The following is a 22780-nucleotide window of genomic DNA, read 5'->3' as shown; positions in this document are numbered from 1 at the left end:
CGGGCTGTGGCCTGGTGTCACGCCACACCTCAGGCCTGCTTTCCTTCCACCAAGTGAGGAACCGATCACTGATAAAAGCAGGCCATCTGCAGCATCGATGACAGTAGGAGAGAGGAGAAACTACTCTGCCAAGCCCAACTGCAGATCAGAAAGGCCGGAGAGGCCTTGGGTGACGGCCTCAGGCCCTGTCCCCACCAACCCCGGGCCGTCCTGCCCTCCTGCAGCGTGCTCCCGGTGCACAGACCGGCCTACGTCACCCTGCAGCTGCCGTCCCTGTGTCAGCACAGGAAAGCACACCCCACACAAGGGCTGCTCGGGATGATGAGGACTTTTCACAGGACGTTCTTAGAATCAAAGACAAACCTTTATTTTCAATAAAATTACCTGTAAGAGATGGCCCACTGGTCTGCTATGAACAGTCTCTCATCACATACAGCACCAAAATATATATTTAAAAATCAAAACCACACAGCCTGCACCTCACACACACATCACCCCCAAAGCCATACAATCCAAACCACAAGGCACCAACAAACCAAACTCAGTACCTGCACACACAAGTTGTCTTTGAATTAGGATTTACAAATTTATATTCTTTCCTATGGGGAGGAAAAAAAGAGAAAAAAACACAAAACAAAAACATGAGGGTAAGGAATTACTTGAGGATGAAGGCTTGACAAGTCTTAAGAGAAATGTAAGAAGACATAGTCTGTCTACAAGCTAGCAGAAAGCAAAAGAATGACCAGTGCTTCTCATATGCTTTGGGTGGGAGGCCTTAAGTCTAAGTGATATTCCCCAACAATGCAGCATTCCATGGCAAGTGAAACATCAGGAGCCAGAAACACCAGGAGCACTACGACAGTAAAGGGCAGCATGTCCAACTCCTCAGGGAGTGTCAGAGTGCACAGACGGCATCAGACTTCCAAAGAGCCGGTGTCTTTTGCCGTGGGTTTGCCAGCATTTAAAAGGGCTGTTTTTCCCTTTTGAAAAGACGCTGGGTCAAAAACAAAATGAAGTACAAGGGGAGAAAGGTTCTCTACTGCAGTGAGTATCTGTCAGTTGCGGCCCGAGGGAGGCGAGTCCTATGCCCGGTGACTGCTGGGATCCACGCACAGGCTCTATTTGGGTTCCTCAATCACACCTTTGCTGAGGTCTGTCATTTTGGGATACTTTACTTTCTTCTGGTCCAACTCATTCTGAGCCCAAAGTAGCAGTTTCAGTAATTTTGCCAGTTTAGGTGTGGACTCACGGTTTTCATAATCTAGAACAGCTTGGTTAACTTCACTCCACACCTGGAAAACAAATGATAAAGACGACCACACATGTAACCTACCAGCAAATTCCATCTGTAAGTTGAAGTGTATATGATGCTCTTTTTATGGGAGAAGCTCGCTGCTCGTTTACCTGAACATTTAAGTCTAACTGTAACCACTCTGAAAACAGTCAACAATCCTTGCCCAGAGCAGCTGCCACCGTCTAGACGGTCAGCCACCCCCTGAAGACAGCACTGCAGGAACTATGAGAATAAAGACCACCACAGTGGGCAATGTGAGCATCCCCTACACAAACTGCAAGGAAACATCTCAGTGGACCTCTGAGGACAAGTGGTCTTTCAAATGCGGTGTTGAGAGGACAGGGGCCCAGGAGAAGGGGAGTCAGCAATGAAGGAAGGAGGAAAGTTGAAGAAACCCATGTGTTTTCTTTTGTGCCAGTACTAAGGCTTGAATTCAGAGGCTCCCAACTCTTGATTTTTCCACTCAAGGATGGCACTCTACCACTTGAGCCATTCATCCACTTCTGGCTTTTTAGTAGTTAACTGGAGATAAGAGTGTCTTGGATGTGTTTGCCTGAGCTGGCTTTGAATGGGGATCCTCAAATCTCAGTCTCCTAAACAGCTAGGATTACAATCATGAGCCACTGGCACCCAGCTGGAAATATGGATTTTAAATTAAAACTACTTAGGACACTGTTTCTAAGACACCTAAGAACTTATAAATAAAACAGGAAGAAAGCTAAGGCAAGAAAAGCTTGCAAAGGGGTTTGGATACTGTCAGTCATAACTCTTCTGCTCCATGTATCACAAAAGAAAAAGTATAAATTAGAAAGGAGTTGCACCAGCTGAAGCAGTCTGAGACTCTTATTTCCAATTAACCACTAAAAAATGCTAGAAGGGGATTTGTGGCTCAAGTGGTAGAGTGGTAGAGTTCTAGCCTTAGGGGGGAAAAAAAAAAGCTAAGGGACAGCACCCAGGTCCTGAGTTCAAACCCTAGTATGGGCACACAAAAAAGGGAAAGTTCCCATATACAGTGACAAATAGAGTATGGCCCATATATATTACACAGCCAGCCAACAAAACTGTCATGAGTAAGCCCAGACATTAGACCTTCTAAATGAAAACTTTAAACAGCTAGTACAAAAATAGCTGTTACAAATGGATTGCAGCAATTAAAAAAATCATGTCTTAGGCTGGGCACTGGTGGTTTATGCCTGTAATCCTAGCTACACAAGAGGCAGAGAGAGAGAGAGAAAGGGAGGGAGGGAGGGAGGGAGGAAGGAAGGAAGGGAGTCACACTTTCACACTAGAGTCTGTATGCCCATGGTCATCTGTCTCTTCCCACACCACAAATGCCGCACACACGTCATCTTTTCGGAAGTCCCTCTCTGAGCATGAGGAAAGATGAGAAAGAACTCCTCCTTTTTATCGGCCCCCACCTTTTGCCTCTGCATCATGTGAAGGAGGTCTCCGAAGGGGGACTCTTCGGGGCTGTCAAAGGCCAGCAGGGCCAGCGTGCGTTCCATCTCCGTGAGGCACTCTCTGCTCTCCTCACCCTGCTCGGCCAGCTGCGTCTGGGCGAACTCCAGCGCTGCCTCGGTCTCACGCTGGCGGATCAGCTCAATCAAGTGCTGTTGCTGGTCATTGGAGAAGACAGACACATTTAGCCAACACACACTTGGTGGTAACACTTAACATGGGTAACGATAGCGACTGACACCTACAAGAACAATACTGAGCATTTGGTTCCATCAAAAGTAATAGATCTAGGAGTATAGCTTAGTAGTAGAGTACTTGCTTAATAGCAAGCATGCAAGGGGGAGGGTTGATCCCCTGCATCACAGAGACAAAGAGAGATAAAAGGAATCAAAGGAGATCCTATTTTGTTTGAAGCACATCTGAGTTACTAAATTTGCGTCTTAAATGCAAAAAGCAGCTTTTGAAATACATAAAATAGCAGTTAACTCAAACTTCATTCTCATATAAACCAAACCAACATTTTATTAATTAACCTAGAGAAGGAGCCCACTTATTTCTGAATCATTACAAGCAAACTCGGTTTACTGGGCATCCAACCAGACTCCTAAGACGCACCTGCAGATGGAAGTAAAGATACCGGTTTGTGTCCAAGAGCTCGGGGTGGAGGCTGTTGATCAGGGCGATGGCCTCCTGAATCTGACCCTTCAGAATCATCTCCCGAATCTTAATTCGCTCATCAAGGGTTTCTAAATCCACACTTGGTTCAATCCCAGACTCCATTCGAAACTTCTCTGCTGCTTCCTTGAAACCCTCTGAAAAGAAAGCCATCTTCTTTCACTGCTTTGAAACGCAGTGGGTATTATCGAAGGCTTTCTACTTTAGAAAGCACAAAAACTTCAATTAAGTAATTCTCAACAAGAGCCCGTTTTAGGGGCTTCATACTACCATCTCTGTGGTTTATAGGTTAAACCCTAGAAACAGAAATGAAAGGACCATATTTCATTCCTTTTTGCCCTATTACAAAGCCCAAACTTATCAGCCCAGAGCTTAGACTGCTGAGGCTGGGATTATACAGTGTGGTGTCTCCAGGGGCCGTTGGACTTCCATACTGCAGTGTCCTAGTGGCTCCCTCTCTTAGCCAGAGCCTGGAGTTCTTTCCAACATAAAAGCCAACCATAGGCGGATAATGTCAGCTTTCTAAAAAACGTTAGGAGTTGGAAGTTGGGGGGATTAATCGGAAGATTAGTCGGAAGACAGCTTCTCATTTTGTTTCTGGGATTTCTTCACTAGGATTTCCTCACCCCAGCCAGCACCGACCATCTTCTTTGCAATAGGAAGAGGATGTAAATGCACACTCCTTCTTGCATATCCCTGTATACCCCTTTTATTTCAAGTCGGGCACAGGACTTGTAGAAACAGGCCAGTACAATTCACCAGACTGGCCAAAGACACTGATTAAAATCTACTTCAGAACACTTTTTAAAACAAAATTGTTTTGTTTTTTGAGACAAGTCTTGATATTAGCCCAGGTTAGCCTGGGACTCAAATATCACCCCCTTCAAGTCAGAAAAGTCTCAATGATTTTGATGTAAAACTGTCAATCCTAACACTATGAAGTATAAAGTGAAAACATCTCATGTTTGAGGCCAGTGTGGGCTCTACAAAAAAGCTCCTGTTTCAGGAAAAAAGTCAAGGCTGGGGTAAAGTTCAGTCACAGAGTGCTTGCACAGCAGGCTCAAAGCACTGGATTCTATTCCTAGTACTAGCAAAACATAACAAAACCCACCAAGGCCCCAAAAAGAGGCTTTCCTTAGGTTCCAGTCCTAGAATAATGATCCTATCTCCACAAAAGGCAACCGTTAACATTATAATTTTTTTTTTTTGCCAGTCCTGGGTCTTGATTGAACTCAGGGCCTAAGCACTGTCCCTGGCTTCTTTTTGCTCAAGGCTAGCACTCTGCCACTTGAGCCACAGCGTCACTTCTGGCCATTTTCTATATATGTGGTGCTGGGGAATCAAACCTAGGGCTTTATGTATGAGGCAAACACTCTTGCCACTAGGTCATATTCCTAGCCCAACATTATAATTTTTACTGATGGCAATTTAGCACTATGGGGTTTTAAATGGCCATTTAGCATTGGTAATATTATTACATAATATTCTAGATATACTTTCCCTCAATCTATGCCCTAGCATTTGTTTATCATTGTGGTTTTATAATGTCTGAACACAACATAACCATCAAGGTTCAGGGCTCAAACTTTATTTGAACAAAAAGGGAGAACTGTATTCAAGTGGTCATGTTCTTAGAGCCAGTCATTACCTGTAACCAGATAGTTCATGATGAGACGATTCATGTCTGCTCGTTGAACATGTAAGTTATTGAGCTTTTCCATCCACTCATCTTTCGTTATTTCATCGGATTTTTCTGCATAACTCATTCTGATTTATTTCTACAGGAGAAAATACTTGAGTAATTGGTGAAATCTATGCCCATTGTGATCATTTCAGAAAATACATAGCAATGTAGTAAGAAGTAAAGAGCAGTAATGTACTTTGTTCTTCTTTTTGGTTGGTTGTGGGCCTTGAAATCAGGGCCCTGTCTCTCAGCTTTTTTGTGTGTTCAAGGCTAGAGTTCTACCACTTTGAGCCATAGTTCCACTTCAGCTTTTTGGTGGTTAATTAGTCACATGGACTTTCCTGCCTGGGTAGGCTCTGAGGTGTGATTCTCAGATCTCAGCCTCCTGAGTAGCTAAGATTACAGGCTTGAACATCAGTGTCCAGCCAGGAAGACACTTTGAATATTGATCATAGTAAGTACAAAGGGTCTGAGACCCAAATGTGTGTTTAAGAAACAAGAAAAAAATGACACATTTAGAAAATAGCATGAATGCGACAACTATCTCAGAATTAAGAGGTCAGGTGTCATCAGGTCTAGGAAGGCCTTACAAGTTGAGGGATGTGGTCAGGTTCCCCCCAAAGTACAAAACACAGCCACTGGAGAGTTAGAAACTAAAAACATATGTGCTACATAATACATGTATTTAAAAGGAGAGTACAATGCTGGATACCCATAGCTCACGCCTGTCATCCTAGCTACTCAAGAGACTGAGATCTGAGGATTTAGTTTAAAGCCAGCGCAGGCAGGATGAGATTCTTATCTCCAATAAGCTACTCAGAAAAAGCTGAAAGTGGAATGGTGGCTCAAGTGGTAGGGCAAGGAGGAGCCTTGAAGAAAAAAGCTCAAGAACAGCATCTAGGCCGACTTCAAGCCCCAATACTGGCCCATGCATGTACACAAATGTGCGTGCACACACACACACACAGAGTAGACTACAAAAAATTGGAAGTGATGAGGCCAAGTGTTAACCAAAGCATGGAGTTCTCTTGAAAATTTTTACTCGAGTGTCAACAGAGCAATATGGAGGAAATAAATGCACATTCCTTATAAAACTTACAACTAGCAAATCTATTCCTGCTATATCTAAACCAGAGAAAAAAACTCGTGCATCAAGACAACTGTTCACAGAATCACTGTTCAAAATGGCAATTGTTCATCCAACAGGAGTATGCACAAAGGACCTGGAGTATAAATAACCCATGTCTAAAACCCCTCAGGCAGGTGTGTTCTGGAATTTGGAACTTGACAGATTATGCACAGACGACATGGTACAAATTACCTCCCGTTTATGACACCTCATATAGGATTCTGGGAAGCATCCCAGCAGCTAGGCTGCTTCTTCAATGAAAAGTATGCATTCACATTAAGTGCAAAGAAAACCATCAAACTTTATTAAGTCAGATTTTGCCACCAAATAGGTTGAAAACAACAACTACTTTTGGTTTCAGAGATGCTTGGATTTGAGAAGGGCTATAATCATGTATTACACACAAAATTTAATGAAGCAGTTAAATGAAATCATAGAGAATCACATGGAAAACTCTCATGAAACTATGCTAATGGCAACTAACCAACCAATGAAAAACCCAAGTTAAAGTAGAGCCCCAAATCCGGCATAAATTTTGAAAAAAAAAAAGCAACATAAACTACATGTGTTCTAGCAATAAATATGAGGCAAGACTTTTTATTTTGAGATGTGTGTGTGTGTGTGTGTGTGTGTGTGTCAGTAGTGGGGCTTGAACTCAGAGCCTGGGTGCTGTCCACCACTTTGAGTCTCATCTCCACTTCTGGTTTTCTGGTGGTTAACTGGAGATAAGAGTCTCATGGGCTTTCTTGCCCTGGCTGGCTTTGAACAGCTAACCCCAGCCATTGCTAGGACACAAGCATGAGCTATCAGTTCTGGGCTTTGTTTTGCATTTTTAAGTGAAAGCATGAAACCTGACACTCAGGTGGTGGAACCTGTGGAAGGAGAGGCGGTAGGGCAGAGCCACATGACAGCTGTGCCAGCTTTGGGAGCACCACCTAGTTTCTTGAGGGTGAGTGATGAGGTAATAATATTGTACACTGTGTTTTCATAGTTTGTCACTGACATACCTTAAGTTTATCACTTTGTAGATAGCAAAGTATGAGATAGCTTCAATATATCTAAAAGAATTAAAGTGGTTCTGGCTTCTGGGCTCACAATGGACAAATGCGTGGGGAGAACTGAGCAGCAAGATCAACAAGGAGACACTCCAAAGAGAGAAGACAGGAGATCAGAAGCTGGACTGGGTCAGGAAGCTCGGAGTCAATGGCAGCTGCCTGCTGGACTGAACATGTAAGACAAACAAATGTAAGGCAGGAACTGAAGACAGGGAAACGAGAATGAGTATGGTCAAAATTATTTTATAAGTGTGAGAACAGAACAATAAAACCTGTTGAAATTGTTTTAAGAAGGGAGAGGGAGAGAGGTGAATATTCTCAGGATACACTGTAAACATGTGCGGACGATCACAACGAAGCCTTTTGTAGAACTATTTGCTAATAAAAAAGGAAGCTGTCCAAAGTAAGTAGAAGAAAGTGGAGGACAATCAGAGGCCAGAAGTTGTAAGTGTGAGGACTCAGAGGACGAGGCCACAAACAGGAGGGAGGACCGGGAGTGGAACAGGTTTGAGGAGCAGGGCAGGTCTGGGTGCCTACCACACAGGCAGCCCGGATTACAGGCCCTGGGCTCCACAAACACTAATTAGGAAAACACAAAACGCGTACGTGCGTTTAAGTACCTGCACGTGCACACGTGTGGTGCACGTCACAGACCACCGAGGGCGGGTGACAGGGGCGCGTTCACCGGGGCCGGCCCGGCGGGGCCCGCAGCAGAAACCCGCACGGCCGAGGCGGCGGCGCCGCCACCGCGGCTGACAGCTCTTCCGCAGCCACTGGCCGGCCGCGCACCGCACCGACCCAGCTCCCAGGCACCCGGGGCAGGCAAGCGGACCCCCCCCCCCCGCCGGCGCCCCGGCTCCGCCCCGCGGCTCGCGCAGGCAGCGCCGCGCCGCCGGGACCCTCGGCCGCGAGGGGACGCCGGCCCCAGCGGCGGGCTCTCCGCTTCCCCGCAGCTCGGCGACCCGGTCGGCGTCGGCGCTTCCGGCGGCCATCCCCGTCCCGTCGGCCAGCGCGCGCCCGCGCCGAGCGCCCGCGCCGGGCGGCGGGACACCAGACGGCGCGGTGCGGCGGCCGAGCCCGGCGCCCGGCGGCGCGGGCGCTCGGCGGGGAACTGACGCCGCGGCCCCGGCCTCGGGGCCCCGACTCCGGGCCCGGCCCGCCCGCCCAGCCCCCAGGAGACGCTCGCCCCCGACCGCCAGGGCCCGCCGCGGCCATCTTACCGTGCGACACGGCCGAGGCGGCGGCTCCGCGGCCGCTCCCGGGACCGGGGAGGGCAGCAGCGGCGGGAAAGGAAGCGAGCGCCGAGGCCGCGGCGAAGGCGGGGCGGGGCGGGGCGGGAGCGGAGCGTGACGGGCGCCGGCGGCCGGCCTCACAGCTTCTCGCGAGACCGCGGGCCGGCAGCCAATGGAGCGCCCCCGCGCGGGGGCGGGACGCGCGGCTTCGGAAGCGAGGCGCAACTTCCGCTCCTGCGCACTATCCCTCCGCGGCTCCCCGGGTCTACGGGTTGGCGCCCGGGTCAAAAGGTAGCGGTCGCCCCCGAGGAAGATGGCTGCCGCGGGCGCGTCGAAGTGCGGAGTTGTGGCTCCGGGACGGCTACCTGTAGACTGAGCCCGAAGCTAAGGTCCCGGCTCCGGTCCCGTCGTTCGTGGGAGGCCGGGAGGCGCGGGCGGGGCGGGCGGGCCGGCGTGCCGGCGCCGGGGCGGGGTCCTCGGGCTGGCGGCCTGCGGGCTCGCGGCCCCGGCCCCGCGCGGGCCGCAGCTCCGCTCGTGCGGGTAGAAGGTGGCTCCTCGGGGTAGCGCCGAGGACGTCGCCGAGCGTGTTCCCCCCTGAGGCCAGGGCTGCATCTGGGGCGCCCCGACCCGCTCCGGGCGCCGAGGGGACCCGAGGGCCGGGCCCGAGGGGCGGGGCGGGCCGGCTGCGGGTGGCAAATGGATGTCTGCGTAGTTCTTGGCTCGCTAGAGGCACCTGGGGAAGAAAGCTTTTCGAGGTGTCGTTGTCAGTTTAAGGGAGGCAGGGAGGCCCCCGGAAGTGCCTAGAAGGTGGGTGAGGTGGTTTTGTGCGGCTGCCTTAAAGTGAGCTGGGTCATTGGAAAGCCAGGTCGAACTTCACCTCACCGACAGTCAGTCCGGTTCGGCCAACAGATGGGATAGTTAATGACGCGTCCCTAGACGTTTCCCAGCAGTTGAAGGGGCTAAATCCGCACGTCCCAAGTTCGGATGCAGATGTGTTTGGAATGCAGATGCCGTGTGGTCGGAAGTTGTAGGATGTCTACTCAAAAGTGTGCAGTAGGGGCGGCGACCCAATGGACGCCAGCAGCCTGTGGACGAAGGGGCTTCAGCGGGGCCTTCTGTGGGTGATGGGTTAGCAGCCCCTGTTCCCAGCAGCCAGCCTGTGCCGTGGCCCCTGCGCCTCCCTCACCTTTCCATGGAAGGTACCCCTGGTTGAGTGTTTTCCTGACGCTTAGCCTGAGAGCATCCTCGGTGGATTGGCAGTGTCCATGTGCTTCTCCCAGAAGCCCTGCCTGCTCCCCTCTGAAAGCCACAGCAGGCGGAGTGATCTCTCCAAAGCCTTCCGTCCTGGTCTCTGTTGTTTTCAAACTTTCAGGCACTCAGTGTGATGGCGTACCCCAAGTGAGTCCAGCTAAAAATCCCACCTTCCTGCTCTCTACTCTGGCCATCCAGAACTTAGGTGGTTTTCCACAACACCTCTAATCCTAGCTATTCAGGAGGCTGAGCCCTTAAGGATCTCAGTTCCTGGCCAGCCCAAGCAGGAAGGTCTATGAGACTCTTACGTTCAATTGACCACCAGAAAGCCAGAAATGGAGCTGTAGCTCAAGTGGTAGGCTACTCGCCTTGAGCTTGAAAAAGCTAAGGGACAGAGCTCAGGCCCTGAGTTCAAGCTCCAGTGCTGGCACACCCCCCCCCCCCAAAATTACACTGACCACTCATCTCTGACTCTGATGAACTGAGCCCTATGTAAGATGCTTCCCTCTGTTGAGCAGCAGAATTGGGGCTTCCCTGGGAAATCTTCCCAAAACAAAGCCAGACCTAGTGTCTCTCCTTTGTGCACACTGTCCCTTAATGGCTCTTAGCACTCCATGCATGTCACTGATGTCTGATCAAATGTGGAGATTCCCTCCAAAAAGGGTAAGGCTTACCCCAGGGTAGGACATACTTGGTAATAGTACGTAAGTAGCTCAGAGTAGATGAGGGAATGGTACTGAGGACTTGAGCCAAAACCAGCAATAGAAGTAGAAACAAGAACTTCCCTTAGGAAGGTAATGGACAGCCCTGTTGATTGACAGTTTGTGAGAGCTAAGAAAGAGCAGTCCATGATGAAACGTGTATTCTGGCCAGCCAAGAGGTGGTGCCTACTGAGGGGTGTGTGATCCTTATGAAGAAGGTGGGAGGGCTGAGGTGGTAGTTCTGAGGTAGAGCACTTACCTAGTGAGCTCTAGGCCCTGGGTGCTGTTCTCGGCCTCATTGTAGGTATATGGGGAGGTGATGAATGAGTGTGACTTAGGTTGAATTTAAGGTGCCTGAAGGACACATCTAGATATCAAAGGGAAATCAGGGGTGAGACTGAGAGTTGATGAAATCGGAGAGACAAAGATGAAGAATGGGCTGAATGAGTCAAGGAGAACTGCAACATGTCACCCAGAAAGACGTGTCCCATGGATTCAAGCAGCCTAGAAGTGGCCAAAGAGCTCTCCCCAAAGCCTCATACGTAGTTTCCAGAAGCCGTGATTCACTGTGTCTACAGTAGCAGCAGAGGACAGTCACTAAACTGCCATTTGAGTTGTGGGTGATTGCAAGACATTTGAGTGGCATGGTGGGAATGAGAAATGCTCTGTAGTGGTCATCAGGGGTAGAGAAAGACAGCCAGGACCAGGCAGCAGTCACAAAGAACACTGGCCAAAGTACTGAGGATATCTGTTGCTGCTCAAAATCATTAGCACAACTAGGTTAGTGAATACCTCCATCCAAATTTCTAGTCTTAGCTTTTTCGTAGCAAAGATGTTAAAAGGATTAAGGAAGAACTGTTACTCATCTGCACCCAGTGTGCTTGCATGGGTGCACATGCATGCATTATTGGGGCTTGAACCCAAGGCAGTTTTGCCTTGTTTTTTGTTTTTATTTTGTTTTTGAGGTAGGATCTTGTAGATTTGGAGGCTGGCCTCAAAGTCTAGTTCCTCCTGCCTCCATTTCTCTAGCAGTTGATATTGCAGGTGTACACCACTATACTTGGTACTGCTGCATGTATGCTGATACTATGTGTGAATTACAAACCAAGACCCCGCAAAATATATCTTCAGTATGGATTGTTTGATCTGGTTGCCTTTCCTTACTCTTAGGCACTGGTTATAAGTTCTGTCAGTTGGGTAAGGGTAATTTTTGTCGTTTCTGATTTCTTTTTAAACTTTTGACTTGGATCCAGCATTGTGTTGCTGGAAACAAATGGAAAAGCGAAGCCGTCCTGCAGTCTTGCAGGACATCCAAACACACCATTTGGAGTAGCATTTACTTGGTCCACCTACTTAGCACAGCTTTGTGTGGAGTTCAGCTGCTCCCTTCAGAAGTAGCTGGTCAGGATTTCATGATGCAGTACTTAGACTTGGAAGTTCACTTTTTTATAAATATACCCTTGTACATGTGTATACATGTTAGGGATTTTATTTTTATTTACTTTTGCCAGTCCTGGGGCTTAGACTCAGGGCCTGAGCACTGTCCCTGGCTTTTTGCTCAAGGCTAGCACTCCACCACTTGAGCCACAGCACCACTTCTGGGTTTTTCTGTTTATGTGGTGCTGAGGAATTCAACCCAGGACTTCATGCATGCTAGGCAAGCACTCTACCCCTAAGCCACATTCCCAGCCCCTTTATTTTCATTTTTGCATGAGCACAGCTGTTGTAATCCAGTGTCTGGGAGGGAAGAAACATGGAAAGCACTGGGTAAAGATGGGGCAAGTGTTTGCTGTTGTTTTTCTTTTGTCGGTATGGGGCTTGAACTCGGGACCTGGACACTGTCCTTGAGCACTTTTGCTCAAGGTCAACACCCTAGCACTTTGAGCCACAGTGCCACTTTTGGTTTTCTAGTGGTGGTTAATTGGAGATAACAAGTCTCACAGACTTTCCTGCATGGGCTGGCTTTGGACTGCGATCCTCACATCTCAGTCTCCTGAGTAGCTAAGATTATAGGTGTGAGCCACCAGTGACTGACCCTGACTGTCCTTTTAAAAAAAAATAAACAAAAATCTCTCACATTTGTACCACCCTCCTTCCCTAACTTCGGTTTGTACATGCTAGGCAGGCACTTGACTGTTGAGCTACAATTCTGCCCCAAATTTACTCTTTCAGAGCTTATCCCCCGGGCTGGGAATATGGCCTAGTGGTAGAGTGCTTGCCTCGTATACATGAAGCACTGGGTTCGATTCCCCAGGACCACATATATAGAAAATGGCCAGAAGTGGCACTGTGGCTCAAGTGGCAGAGTGCTAGCCTTGAGCAAAAAGAAGCCAGGGACAGTGCTCAGGCCCTGAGTCCAAGGCCTAGGACTGGCCAAAAAAAGAAAAAAAAAAAGAGCTTATCCCCTCCCCTTCTCTCCTTCTCTTCCAACATTGATCCTCAAATCTCCTGTCCTGAGTAGCTATCACAAGCATAAGCTACCTGCTTCCAACTGAATGCTTTTCTGTTATGAAACTTGTCTCATTTCTGCATTTTTTTGTACAACCATAAAGGCAACACCATTGGCCTTTTGTACCCATAGGCAGAGTTGTACAATCTGATTCTTTTTGTACAAGAAAGCTATTGATTTGAAGTTCAAAGTGATTCTTGTATAGGAAGAGTAATTTCTGCATATCAATTTATTGAAATTCAAAGTAAAACGAAAGCACCTTTTTCGATATCCATTTGGCAGTGTATGAGCATTCCTAATTTCCACTGATTTTTCCCTTCAGATACACTCCTTTGCATTTTCACCATCTTGTTTTTGAGGTGGGCCAGAACAGGGATTAATTTAAATCATACAGGTTGATTATATTTAACCGTCAGTAATTTTCTGAAGTATTTTCATTGTGTCTGCATCTTAATAGACCTATCACGTGAGGTCAGGTATTTTGAACTACTTGTATTTGTTCTGGCTGTTAATGCCTTTTCAAATGCATAGCTGGCACAGATGTTCTCACATTCTGTGGGCTGTGTATTGATGCCACTGTTTCCTTTTCTGTGAATAAGCTTTAGTTTCATGCAGTCCCATTTGCCAGTCCTGCTCTTACTTGTGAGGCTGGAGTCCTATTCAGGACATTGTTGCCTTTACCTCTTCCCGTGTTTTCCCCAAAATGGTTAGAGAGTTTGGGCAGTTATATTAAGAAATATAGCTTTGCATTGATTTTAGTACAGGACAAGGAACAGTGATCTAGTTTCAGTCTTCTACATGTGAGTGCCTTACTCTTGAATTGCTTTTTTGTCAAAATCTGTGAAAGGCTTTATTTTTTTTATTCTTACTTCATATGTTCCTCTATAAACTAGAGGTAAAAACATTCATAAGTGTTTATTTGCCTTGCTTTCTTCTGAAGTTGGCTTTATTTACTTTTCCACTGAATTCAGGAAAAAGGTGTCTTAAAGTAGCATGAAACATTCTCAGAGGTAGAAGCAAATGGTTCTGTATTAATGTGTTTGCTCCTGTTTAGATAACAAAGGTTTTTTTGGGGGGGAGGGGCGGGGAGGTTTTTTTTTTTTTTTTTTTTTTTTTTTGGCCAGTCCTGGGGCTTGAACTCAGGGCCTGAGCACTGTCCCTGGCCTCTCTGTGCTCAAGGCTGGCACTCTACCATTTGAGCCACAGCAGCATTTCTAGCTTTTTCTGTTCATGTGGTACTGAGGAATCGAACCCAGGGCCTCATGCATATTAGGTAAGCACTCTACCACTAAGCCACATTCCCAGCCCCAACCCCAAAGGGCTTTATTATATATTTTTACATACTCTAAGGATCTCTGGAAAATGATAGAACTGAGACTAACACCTGAGAATAACACATCTACATTCTGTTCCCTGTTTTGTGTGCAGCTCCTTTTTGCTTTGTAGATTCTGTCCTAAAATGTGTGTGGTCTGCCTATTCACCAACCCTCACAGTGTATGTCTATGCATGTGTGCGCGCGCGCGCACCCCCCTCACACACACACCTGTAGGTCTTCAGCAACCTATAAAGGCTAAGGAGATCAAAGATCCATCTTTGTTTTTAGATAAGACAAGTTAGTGATGACAGGCTTCTGGTAATATTCAGTGTATATGAATTATTTGTACACCATTAATGGGAGTGGTTTCCTGTATTATTTCCTATTCATGTTGTCTATTCTCTTATCTAAAGGAATTGCTTCAATTGTTACATCTACAGCCATTACACATCACAGCTGACTTCCTACCGTTTTTTGAGGTTGAAGCACAGTTTTTCTACGAAATGTTTTATTTTCTTGCTTTTTTCAGCTTTGTAGAGCCCTTAATTTATCCCTCCCTGCACACACTGCTGCTATGATGGTTGGTTGTTTCAAAACAGCATTCAACATGACTCAGTGGGTAGTTTCTTGAAGCTGCCTTTTCTTTTTTTTTTTTTTTTTTTTTTGGCCAGTCCTGGGCCTTGGACTCAGGGCCTGAGCACTGTCCCTGGCTTCTTTTTGCTCAAGGCTAGCACTCCGCCACTTGAGCCACAGCGCCACTTCTGGCCGTTTTCTATATATGTGGTGCTGGGGAATCGAACCCAGGGCCTCATGTATACGAGGCAGGCACTCTTGCCACTAGACCATATCCCCAGCCCCTGAAGCTGCCTTTTCTGATGGTGCTATTAGGATGCAGTGTTTGTCCTTACTGTTAAAGAGCTGTCTGAAATTTTTCATCTGTGTTCTTTAAAGGGGAACAAAAGAATAGTGCTTTACTCTGTTTTGCCTCAGGGAGAAGTAAGAGCTAGCTTGATTGTAAGTGGATTGTTCTATGCAAATAGATTTGTCTAAAGTTAACTGTTGGGGGTCTGGGAATGTGGCTTAGTGGTAGAGTACTTGCCTTGCATGCCTGAAGCCCTGGGTTGGATTCCTTAGCACCACATAAACAGAAAAGGCCAGAAGTAGCGCTGTGGCTCAAGTGGTAGAGTGCCAGCCTTGAGCAAAAGAAGCTCAGGGAACAGTGCTCAGGTCCTCCGTTCAAGCCCTAGGGACTGGGGGGCAAAAACTGTTGGGGCTTAGAGATAGTTCAGTGAGTGGTGGAGTCTCCTTGCTTAGCATTTGCCTGGTTACAGGTAGGTAGGTAGGTGGATAGATGATAGTTAACTGTTAAAAAGCTAGCTGGTCTTATAGAGAACTTGCTTAGCATGTGCCAGCTCCTCGGTTCAAAATTAAATAACAAAGCTAGCTGGTCAGTCTCCCATATAGTGTAAATTTTCGGTAGAATGTGTTCTACAGTTGTAGACTTAACTGGTTGTGGTCGAAATGTACAGAGCCAGGTATGATGATGGTGCGTGCCTCATTTAGGAGGCAGAAGTAGGGAGAGCTTGAGTCGAGGCTAGCCTGGGCTACATAGTGAGGCCTTCAGAATCTGTCTCCCCTCCACCCCCCACCTCTCAGAAAAACTGAATTGGTACTGAATACAAACTGACCTGTTTTTCATTGTTCCCTAAACATCATATCATAATATCTCTGTAGCATTTACATTATGTTAGGTGGGTAGGGGTAAGTATCCAGAGGACTTATCTCTAGATGTTGTTCATAGGTTCTTTACATACCTTACATCCTGGATTTGAGCCTCTTCCAATTTGGGGACCCTGGGTACAAGCATGGTTCCTGAATACCAAGGCCTGGGGCTGCGGAACCCCGGGAAGTGGAAAGAGCATCCCCTGCTCCGCACAGGTCTGGCTTGCAAGGAGTGTGGGGCAAGTCCTCCCAACAATCCTGCTGGGTCTCTCCAAACTGGGAGGTCCAGGCAGCGGGCCTACAAGGCCTGAGGCCTCTGCTGGGTTCCACTCCTCCCCTGCCTGTGCTCCCTCTTCCATATCCCCTTTGGCCTTCCCTGCTGTTCTTTCCCTCCTCAGTCGTCCTAGTGTACCATGCCGTGGACACACAAATGAGTTGCTAGAAAGCTGGCAGCCAGGAGTCCCTTTTGGCCACTGCTAGCTGCTTCTGCTTCAGCATTTTCACTTGGGATCAGGCATTTTGCTGGGCCCAATCCAGGTACAGTAGTGTTCACACAGGCTGTGCTCCATGGAAATTCTGGGCACCACTGGTTCATGCTTATAATCCTAGCTGCTTAGGAGGCTGAGATCTGATGATTACAATTGGAAGCCTGCTCAGGCAGGAAAGTCCCTAAGACTCAAATTAGCCATCCCCCCACTATCCTCTCCCCCCACCCCCAAAAGCCAGTAGTAGAGCTATGGCTCAAGTGGTAGAGTGTTAGCCTTGAGTAAAAAAGCTCAAGGACAGTGCCCTGGCCCTGAGTTCAAGCCCCAGGATACACACACCAAAAAAATGGGTCATGGAACTCGAGTGCTGTGCTTTGGAATTTCTTTGGCTCTGGGTGGGGTGAACTTACAGCCCAACAAAAACTGCTTTCATCTACTGTTTCTGCCCTACTTACTGGCCCACCCTGGTGCACCTTTGAGCTGCTTCAAGGTTTTGGTGGTACATTGAAGGACTTAGGGAAGAGGGGTTTTGTTTTTGTTTTTTTCTTTTCTCTCTGTTGTTGTAATGTAAATGAGTGGCATCCAAAGGAATTTAAGACCAAATTACTTTGTCTTCTTGGTGCTGGTCCTTTGAGGGCCTGGGCTCTGTCCTGGGGCCTCTTTGTGCTCAAGGCTAGTTAGTGCTCCAGGGTTTCAGCCTTCAGTGGCAGCACTACTTCTAACTTTTTTTTCTGAGTGGCTTATTGGAGTCTTCCTGGGGACTTTTCTGCCCCCGTTGGCTTCAAACCATGATCCTCAGATCTCAGCTTCCTCAGTAGCCAGGATTACAGTGTTAGCCACCCGGCCCTGTCTGGGTTTTACTTTTAAAATGTTTTTTTAGGAGGAGTTATTCCTTGGGAATAGTTTAATAACACCCAAACTACATCCTCCTGATGTTTTTCCCTGTGGAGAGGAATGAAAGCAACTAACCAGGGAGGAATGCTCAAACATGGACCGTGGCCCTGTAGGTGGCCCAGTGAGAGGGTTGGGAGAGTGAGCCTACCCTACGGGCCTCTGCTCCCTTCCTGGTTCCCTAGGCTCTGAGCTTGTAATTCCTCTTATCCCCTTTCTGTTCTTCCAGTGCTGCTTTTGAATACCCAGCCTGAAACTGCTCCCCAGAGTTAAAATCTGAAAACTCACCTTGCAAAAAACTTGCTCTGAGTTTTGCTTTATGTAAAGACCCTCAGCCAAAGAGGCTGGGGAGGATTGAGGATAGAGGTGCAGCCCTTGGAGAAGGCGGCCTCCTACCCTCCTGGGTCTTCCCAGTGCGCCTCCCCTTCTGCGGACACCCTGGTTTCAACCCCCCCCCCCCCACTCCCCATAGGGAGGGCGCTCTGAGGAGGAAGAGGTGAAAGGGGCCGTGGGCCCCTCCCTGCCGGATTCCACGGAGCCGGGTTTCACCCGCAGAGGCCGGTTTTCTCTGGAAGAGCGGTGGAGATGTTTATTAGAAAGCCGGCCGGCCGAAGCCCCGGCCTCCCCGGACTCGGGCACCCCGTGTCCTGCGGAGGGACTGAAGCCTGGGGCCCGCGGGCCCCTTTCCAGGGCTGTGTTGCCGTACGTGAAGGGGAAGCGAGGGCCTAGGGCGGAAGCCGTGGGCCCACGGCACTAACCGCGCGTGGCCTGGGGTCGGGACCCTGGCCCGTCCATCCGGTGGCTGAGGGAGCGGAGCGGGCGCCCGAGGCCGAGCCTTGAAGGTCAAGGGTCGCCCGGGTCGGCCCGGCGGGCTTTCAGGGGCCGCCGGGTGGATGGCCGGCGCATGCGCGCGGGCGGGGCCGCCGTGGCGCCGGCCGCTCTAGCCGGGCCGCGTCTCGGTGGCCGGCCTCCATCGGCGGCTGGGCCGTGGCGCCGGCCGCTCTAGCCGGGCCGCGTCTCGGTGGCCGGCCTCCCTCGGCGGCTGGGCCGTGGCGCCGGCCGCTCTAGCCGGGCCGCGTCTCGGTGGCCGGCCTCCTTGGGCGGCTGGGCCGGGGCGCCGGCCGCTCTAGCCGGGCCGCGTCTCGGTGGCTGTCGCGCGCCGGGCCGCGCCGCACCGCTCCAGCCCCGCGGCGGCGTGGGAAGTGGCTGCGGGCCCTGGCGGCCGCGGTGAGTGCTCGGGCTCGGTGGGGGAGCGGGCGCTGAGCAGACCGCCTTCGGCCGCGGGTGGAGCGGGTGCCCCGCCGGGCGGGCGGGGGCGAGCCCGCGCGGAGCCGCTCCTGCCGGGAAGATGGCGGCCGCGGGCTCGCGAGCTGCGGCCTTGGCTTCCCGGGCGGGGCGGCTCGGGCGGCCTAGTTTCCGCTGAATCACGGGCTGTTGGTGGGGCCGCGGCGGGGCTCCCCGGGCGGGCGCCTGCGAGCCCTCGGGGGTGATCCGCGCAGCCCGCCGGCCCGTCCCCAGGCCCGCCCCGCGGAGCCTCCCGCGGCCGCCTGTGTCCGGGAATGGCCGAGCCGCTGCTCCCCATTGTAGATACTGAGCCGAACCCGGCCGGGCCTTCAGAGGCTCGACCCGCCCCAGGAGTTGGGCCTAGGCAAGAGGGCGAGAGTGGCGGCCCTGCGACGGGCTGCCGTCGGCTGGTACAGACCCGCCCAGGCTGGGCTTGGAGGAAGAGGGTTCCCGTCTGGTTTGGGAATGCAGTGGGTGTTGGGTGTTCTTCGGATTTTCCACCAAAAGGCGGCAGCGCCAGTGGCCTTCCGAGGGGAAGGCGTTAGGAAAAGGTGAAGTTGTGTCATTGGCTGCCCGGTCAGAGCACCCCACCCCATCCCGGCCCTGCGGGAGCGAGAGCGTCACAATGGCCGGCGGAGGACCTGTGCCATTGTTTGGGGCCCATTCACACGGTGGGCCTGGTGGGCCTTGAAGGCCTGGAGGAGTTGGCCTCCTGAGGTATTTTGGCACCTGTTTCTCGTCGAAGAAGCTAGCGGGTCCACTGGTACTGCCTTTCTAGGCCCCCGGGTCTGAGTCCCCCAATCAGTACTGAGCAGCCCAAGAAAGAGTTCTTCATTCAGTGTTGGTGTGTGTGAGCCGTGCCAGGTCCTGGTTGTGCACACCAGAGCTCCTGGTGTATCCACCTGGGTTTCTGTGTGTTTACAAACTGGCTGGCTTTCTGTTGCCTTTTGGGTTCCTGCACTAGTCCATGTTCTAGTCGGTTTCTCAGCTTGGTGAACTCTGAAAACCGTTAGAAGTTTTCGCTAAGTGAAGTCTCTCTTTCGGATTTTGTATTTAACTGGTGGGGCTCCTTGTGATATTCACCTAATAGTCTCCTTAGGGCTAGTGTGAAACGATTACATTAATGAAGTGGCAAGGGTTATGCGATTGATTGCCAGCCAGTGGTTGGTTGCCTGCTTATTGGGAAGGAGGCCAAAGCACAAAGTCTGAATTGAGTTCGTTTTGTAGAAATAGGCTTGTCTATGAGAAAGGTCATGTTCCCCACGCTTTGTGGGGCGTGTGTGTGTGTATGTGTGTGTATGAGTAGTGATTTTGAGGGAAATAAGGGAAGTTGAATGGGCAGTTATATAAAGAATTTTGTAGCTGTGTCTGTGCAATTTATCGTGATTAACCTGTATGTAAATGAGGCAGATTTCTCCTTTTTGGTGCCAAATTTAGGTTCTGCGTTTTTGGTTTTTCATATGGTATTTCATTTACTTTTATGAAAAGCTGAATTTTTGTTGCAATGAAAATGATTGGTGTGTTGGGGTTACAAAGGCAATAGAAAGTTTAAATACTATGTAAAAACTATTAAAAACACTGAAAGGGAGCGCTGCTGTGTTCATGAATATAGAGGTGTACCTGTGGTGGGGTGTTTTGCTGTGGGCTTCTTGTCACCACTGTTTTAACTCTGTGGTGGAATTCCATGCATGGCACTGAATCTTGCAATTCATCATCCTTTATTTTCTAATGCATTTATTTTTTGCCAGTTCTGGACCTTAAACTCAGAGCCTGGACACTGTCCCTGAGCCTCTTTGTGCTCAAGGCTAGCGCTCTACCACTTGAGCCACAGCACCACTCCCAGCTTTTTTGAGTAGTTTATTGGAGATAAGAGTCTCATGGGGACTTTTCCTGCCTGGGCTGAACTGTGATCCTCAGATCTCAGCCTCCTGGGTAGCTTGGATTGCAGGCATTGAGCCACGGCACCCAGCCATCATCCTTTATGTTCTAAATATTGTGTGGGTGTTTTCTTGATTTTTTTTCAAACTAGTCACCTGATGATGAACATTAGTTTGTGTTCAGTTTGTCACCTTTAAGGAAATTACAAATCTTAAGTGAAAGGGAAGCAGTCCTACATATAAGAAACCCAGGTTGACACTCTGTCCTCTGTACCTAGCATTTAAGCAGAGGGTTGTAAGTACTTGTTAAATAAAGTCATTTTAGCCAGGTGCTTGTGGTTCATGCCTACAATCCTAGCTGATCTGGAGGTTGAGATCTGTGGATTGAGGTTGAAAGCCAGCCCACGCAGGAAAACCTGTGAGACTCTTACCTCCAATTAGCCGCCAAAAAGCGAGAAATGTAGCTGTGGTTCAAGTGGTAGAAGTGCTCCTAGCCTTGAGCAAAACAAGCTCAAGGACGGCATCTAGGCCCTGAGTTCAAGCCCCACTGGGAGGTGGGGGAGAGAGGAGAGGGACTAACGTTAGAGAGCCTGATTCTCCAAACTGCCACACAGATGCTGTCACTTTGATGAGTGCTGTTGACTTGCCGTGTACTTGCTGAGTTTAGTGTTGATGTGGCACTTGACCAAATCGTGCTTTGAAATCCCTTTTAGGAAACACGCCGGCATTGTCCCTGCCTATTTCACCAGTGGTAATTTGTACTTTGCAATTGCAGCCTAATTCTCTGAAAGACTGCTTGTAGCCAGGATTAAAAGCTTTAAAGCCTGTCCTCTCACACTTGCCGGTCCATGGAGTCTCTTTCACCAAGAACTTGCCCTACCCGGCCCAAATGGCTGGGGTTGGAAGGGAGTAGGGAGGAGTGTTGTGGCTGTTGGGAGTAGGATCTGGAATATGGAATTTGTGCCAAGAGAGCCCTCAGGCCCTCACCCCAGTGGAGATGCACAGGGCAGGTGGACAGGGACTCTGCATTTGTTAGATTGTAACTTAAAAACAATAGTGTTTTTCTCTTTTTCAAACATATCTTTAGTGACATTTCCTGTCTTGTAGCTTGTTACTGGACCATCTCCATGTGCCACTGATGATGAGTAAATTACTGGAAAGTTACTTCATGAGAGGGCTTGACTGTGGAATTCAGCTGTGCATAGGTTGATGAAAATTGATATAGGAAGTCCTGTTTCTTGTGCCAGAACCCCCTGGTGAAGACCCTGGTTGTTCACTCCCATAACCTCTGCAAGTGAAACTAGACATTGATCTTGACCAAGCTCAGGGAAGGGGAAGATGAATCCAGATGACCTTTGTAGGTGACAGGAAAGCTGGAGAGACAGACTCTCTTACCTCTAGTTAACCAGCAGAAAGCTGCAAGTGGAGCTGTGGCTCAAGGGTTAGAACACTAGCTTTGAGCAAAGAAGCCCAGGATATACACACAAGCACGCAAGGCTGTGGCCAGAGATCCTGATGCCTCCTAACTGTAGCTCCGCCTCGTAGAGTAAATGCTTCTAAGAGAAGGCTTATTCTAAATTTAGGTAGCAGCCATCCAAGCCTTCTCTGAATAATCACTGGAAACCAAACGAGAGAAGGTTAGTGAGAGGGGGTGAAGTAATGCAGCAGTCCTAGCCACTGTCCTTGGAGTCCTGACTGGGTGGAACGGTAGATCCAGGGTCAGCCCTTTGGGTCACCCTCGGGTCTCTGCTCTCCCAGGCACACCAGCTACTGTAGCAGTTAGGAATTCTGTACTCCGACCTCCCCAACCCCAAATAACTTTTTTCCTTTTCCCCTTTTTTGTCTTCAAATAGTTATACAAAGGGGTTTCAACTTAATATATCCACTTAAATATGCACAGTGTATCTAGGTCATGGTCACTTACTTCATCCTTAACCCTTCCCTCCCCAAAGAACGTTTGTATATTTAATCTTCATTTTCTGGTATCATATTTAACATTAAAAAACAAAAACTATTTTCTAAGTCCAGAGCAATTTAAAACAAAAACTGACCTGTATGTTGTTTTGCAAATCTCTGGCTTAACTGACCACAGCTGGCTTTTTACATTGATCTCTAGTTGCTAAAGTAATACTGCCACTGTCATTTAGCTTCTGAAAAACTCAATATATGCTTGAGAATCGCAGTGAAAAGGACACATAATGTTTTATTAGTGTCATGGTGATAGTTTTAATCTGAGAGTCCAACCACATTTTGATGGCTACTCTAAATAGTGATTAA

General features: G+C 49.0%; 2 protein-coding genes across 2 annotated transcripts in view; one reads left to right on the top strand and one right to left on the bottom strand.

The window, feature by feature from the left end:
- Positions 1-342: 342 nt before the first annotated feature.
- On the bottom strand, positions 343-8624 carry Gid8 (GID complex subunit 8 homolog). Its single transcript, XM_048349711.1, has 5 exons — positions 8497-8624; positions 5076-5219; positions 3368-3564; positions 2713-2910; positions 343-1292 (listed from the first exon to the last, which is right to left on the bottom strand). Exons 2-5 carry the CDS (start codon positions 5191-5193, stop codon positions 1119-1121), a joined length of 687 nt encoding a protein of 228 aa, XP_048205668.1. The 5' UTR covers positions 5194-5219; positions 8497-8624; the 3' UTR covers positions 343-1118.
- Positions 8625-8859: 235 nt separating this feature from the next.
- Dido1 (death inducer-obliterator 1) overlaps positions 8860-22780 on the top strand; it is a 42084-nt gene continuing 28163 nt past the window's right edge. The window contains exon 1 of the mRNA XM_048349707.1: positions 8860-8916. The gene's annotated coding sequence lies outside the window, so the exon portion shown is untranslated. The remainder of the gene's footprint in view (positions 8917-22780) is intronic.

This window comes from Perognathus longimembris, chromosome 6 (genome assembly GCF_023159225.1).
Source record: "Perognathus longimembris pacificus isolate PPM17 chromosome 6, ASM2315922v1, whole genome shotgun sequence".
Classification (NCBI taxonomy): domain Eukaryota; kingdom Metazoa; phylum Chordata; class Mammalia; order Rodentia; family Heteromyidae; genus Perognathus; species Perognathus longimembris.
This window is presented reverse-complemented; position numbering and strand designations above follow the sequence as displayed.

Coding starts and splice junctions, on each gene's coding strand:
- Gid8 (XM_048349711.1), bottom strand. CDS start 5,193: ATGAGTTATGCAGAAAAATCCGATGAAATAACGAAAGATGAGTGGATG. Junction 3,565..5,075: donor CATGAACTATCTGGTTACAG/GTAATGACTGGC, acceptor CTTTCTTTTCAG/AGGGTTTCAAGGAAGCAGCA. Junction 2,911..3,367: donor ATCTTTACTTCCATCTGCAG/GTGCGTCTTAGG, acceptor TCCAATGACCAG/CAACAGCACTTGATTGAGCT.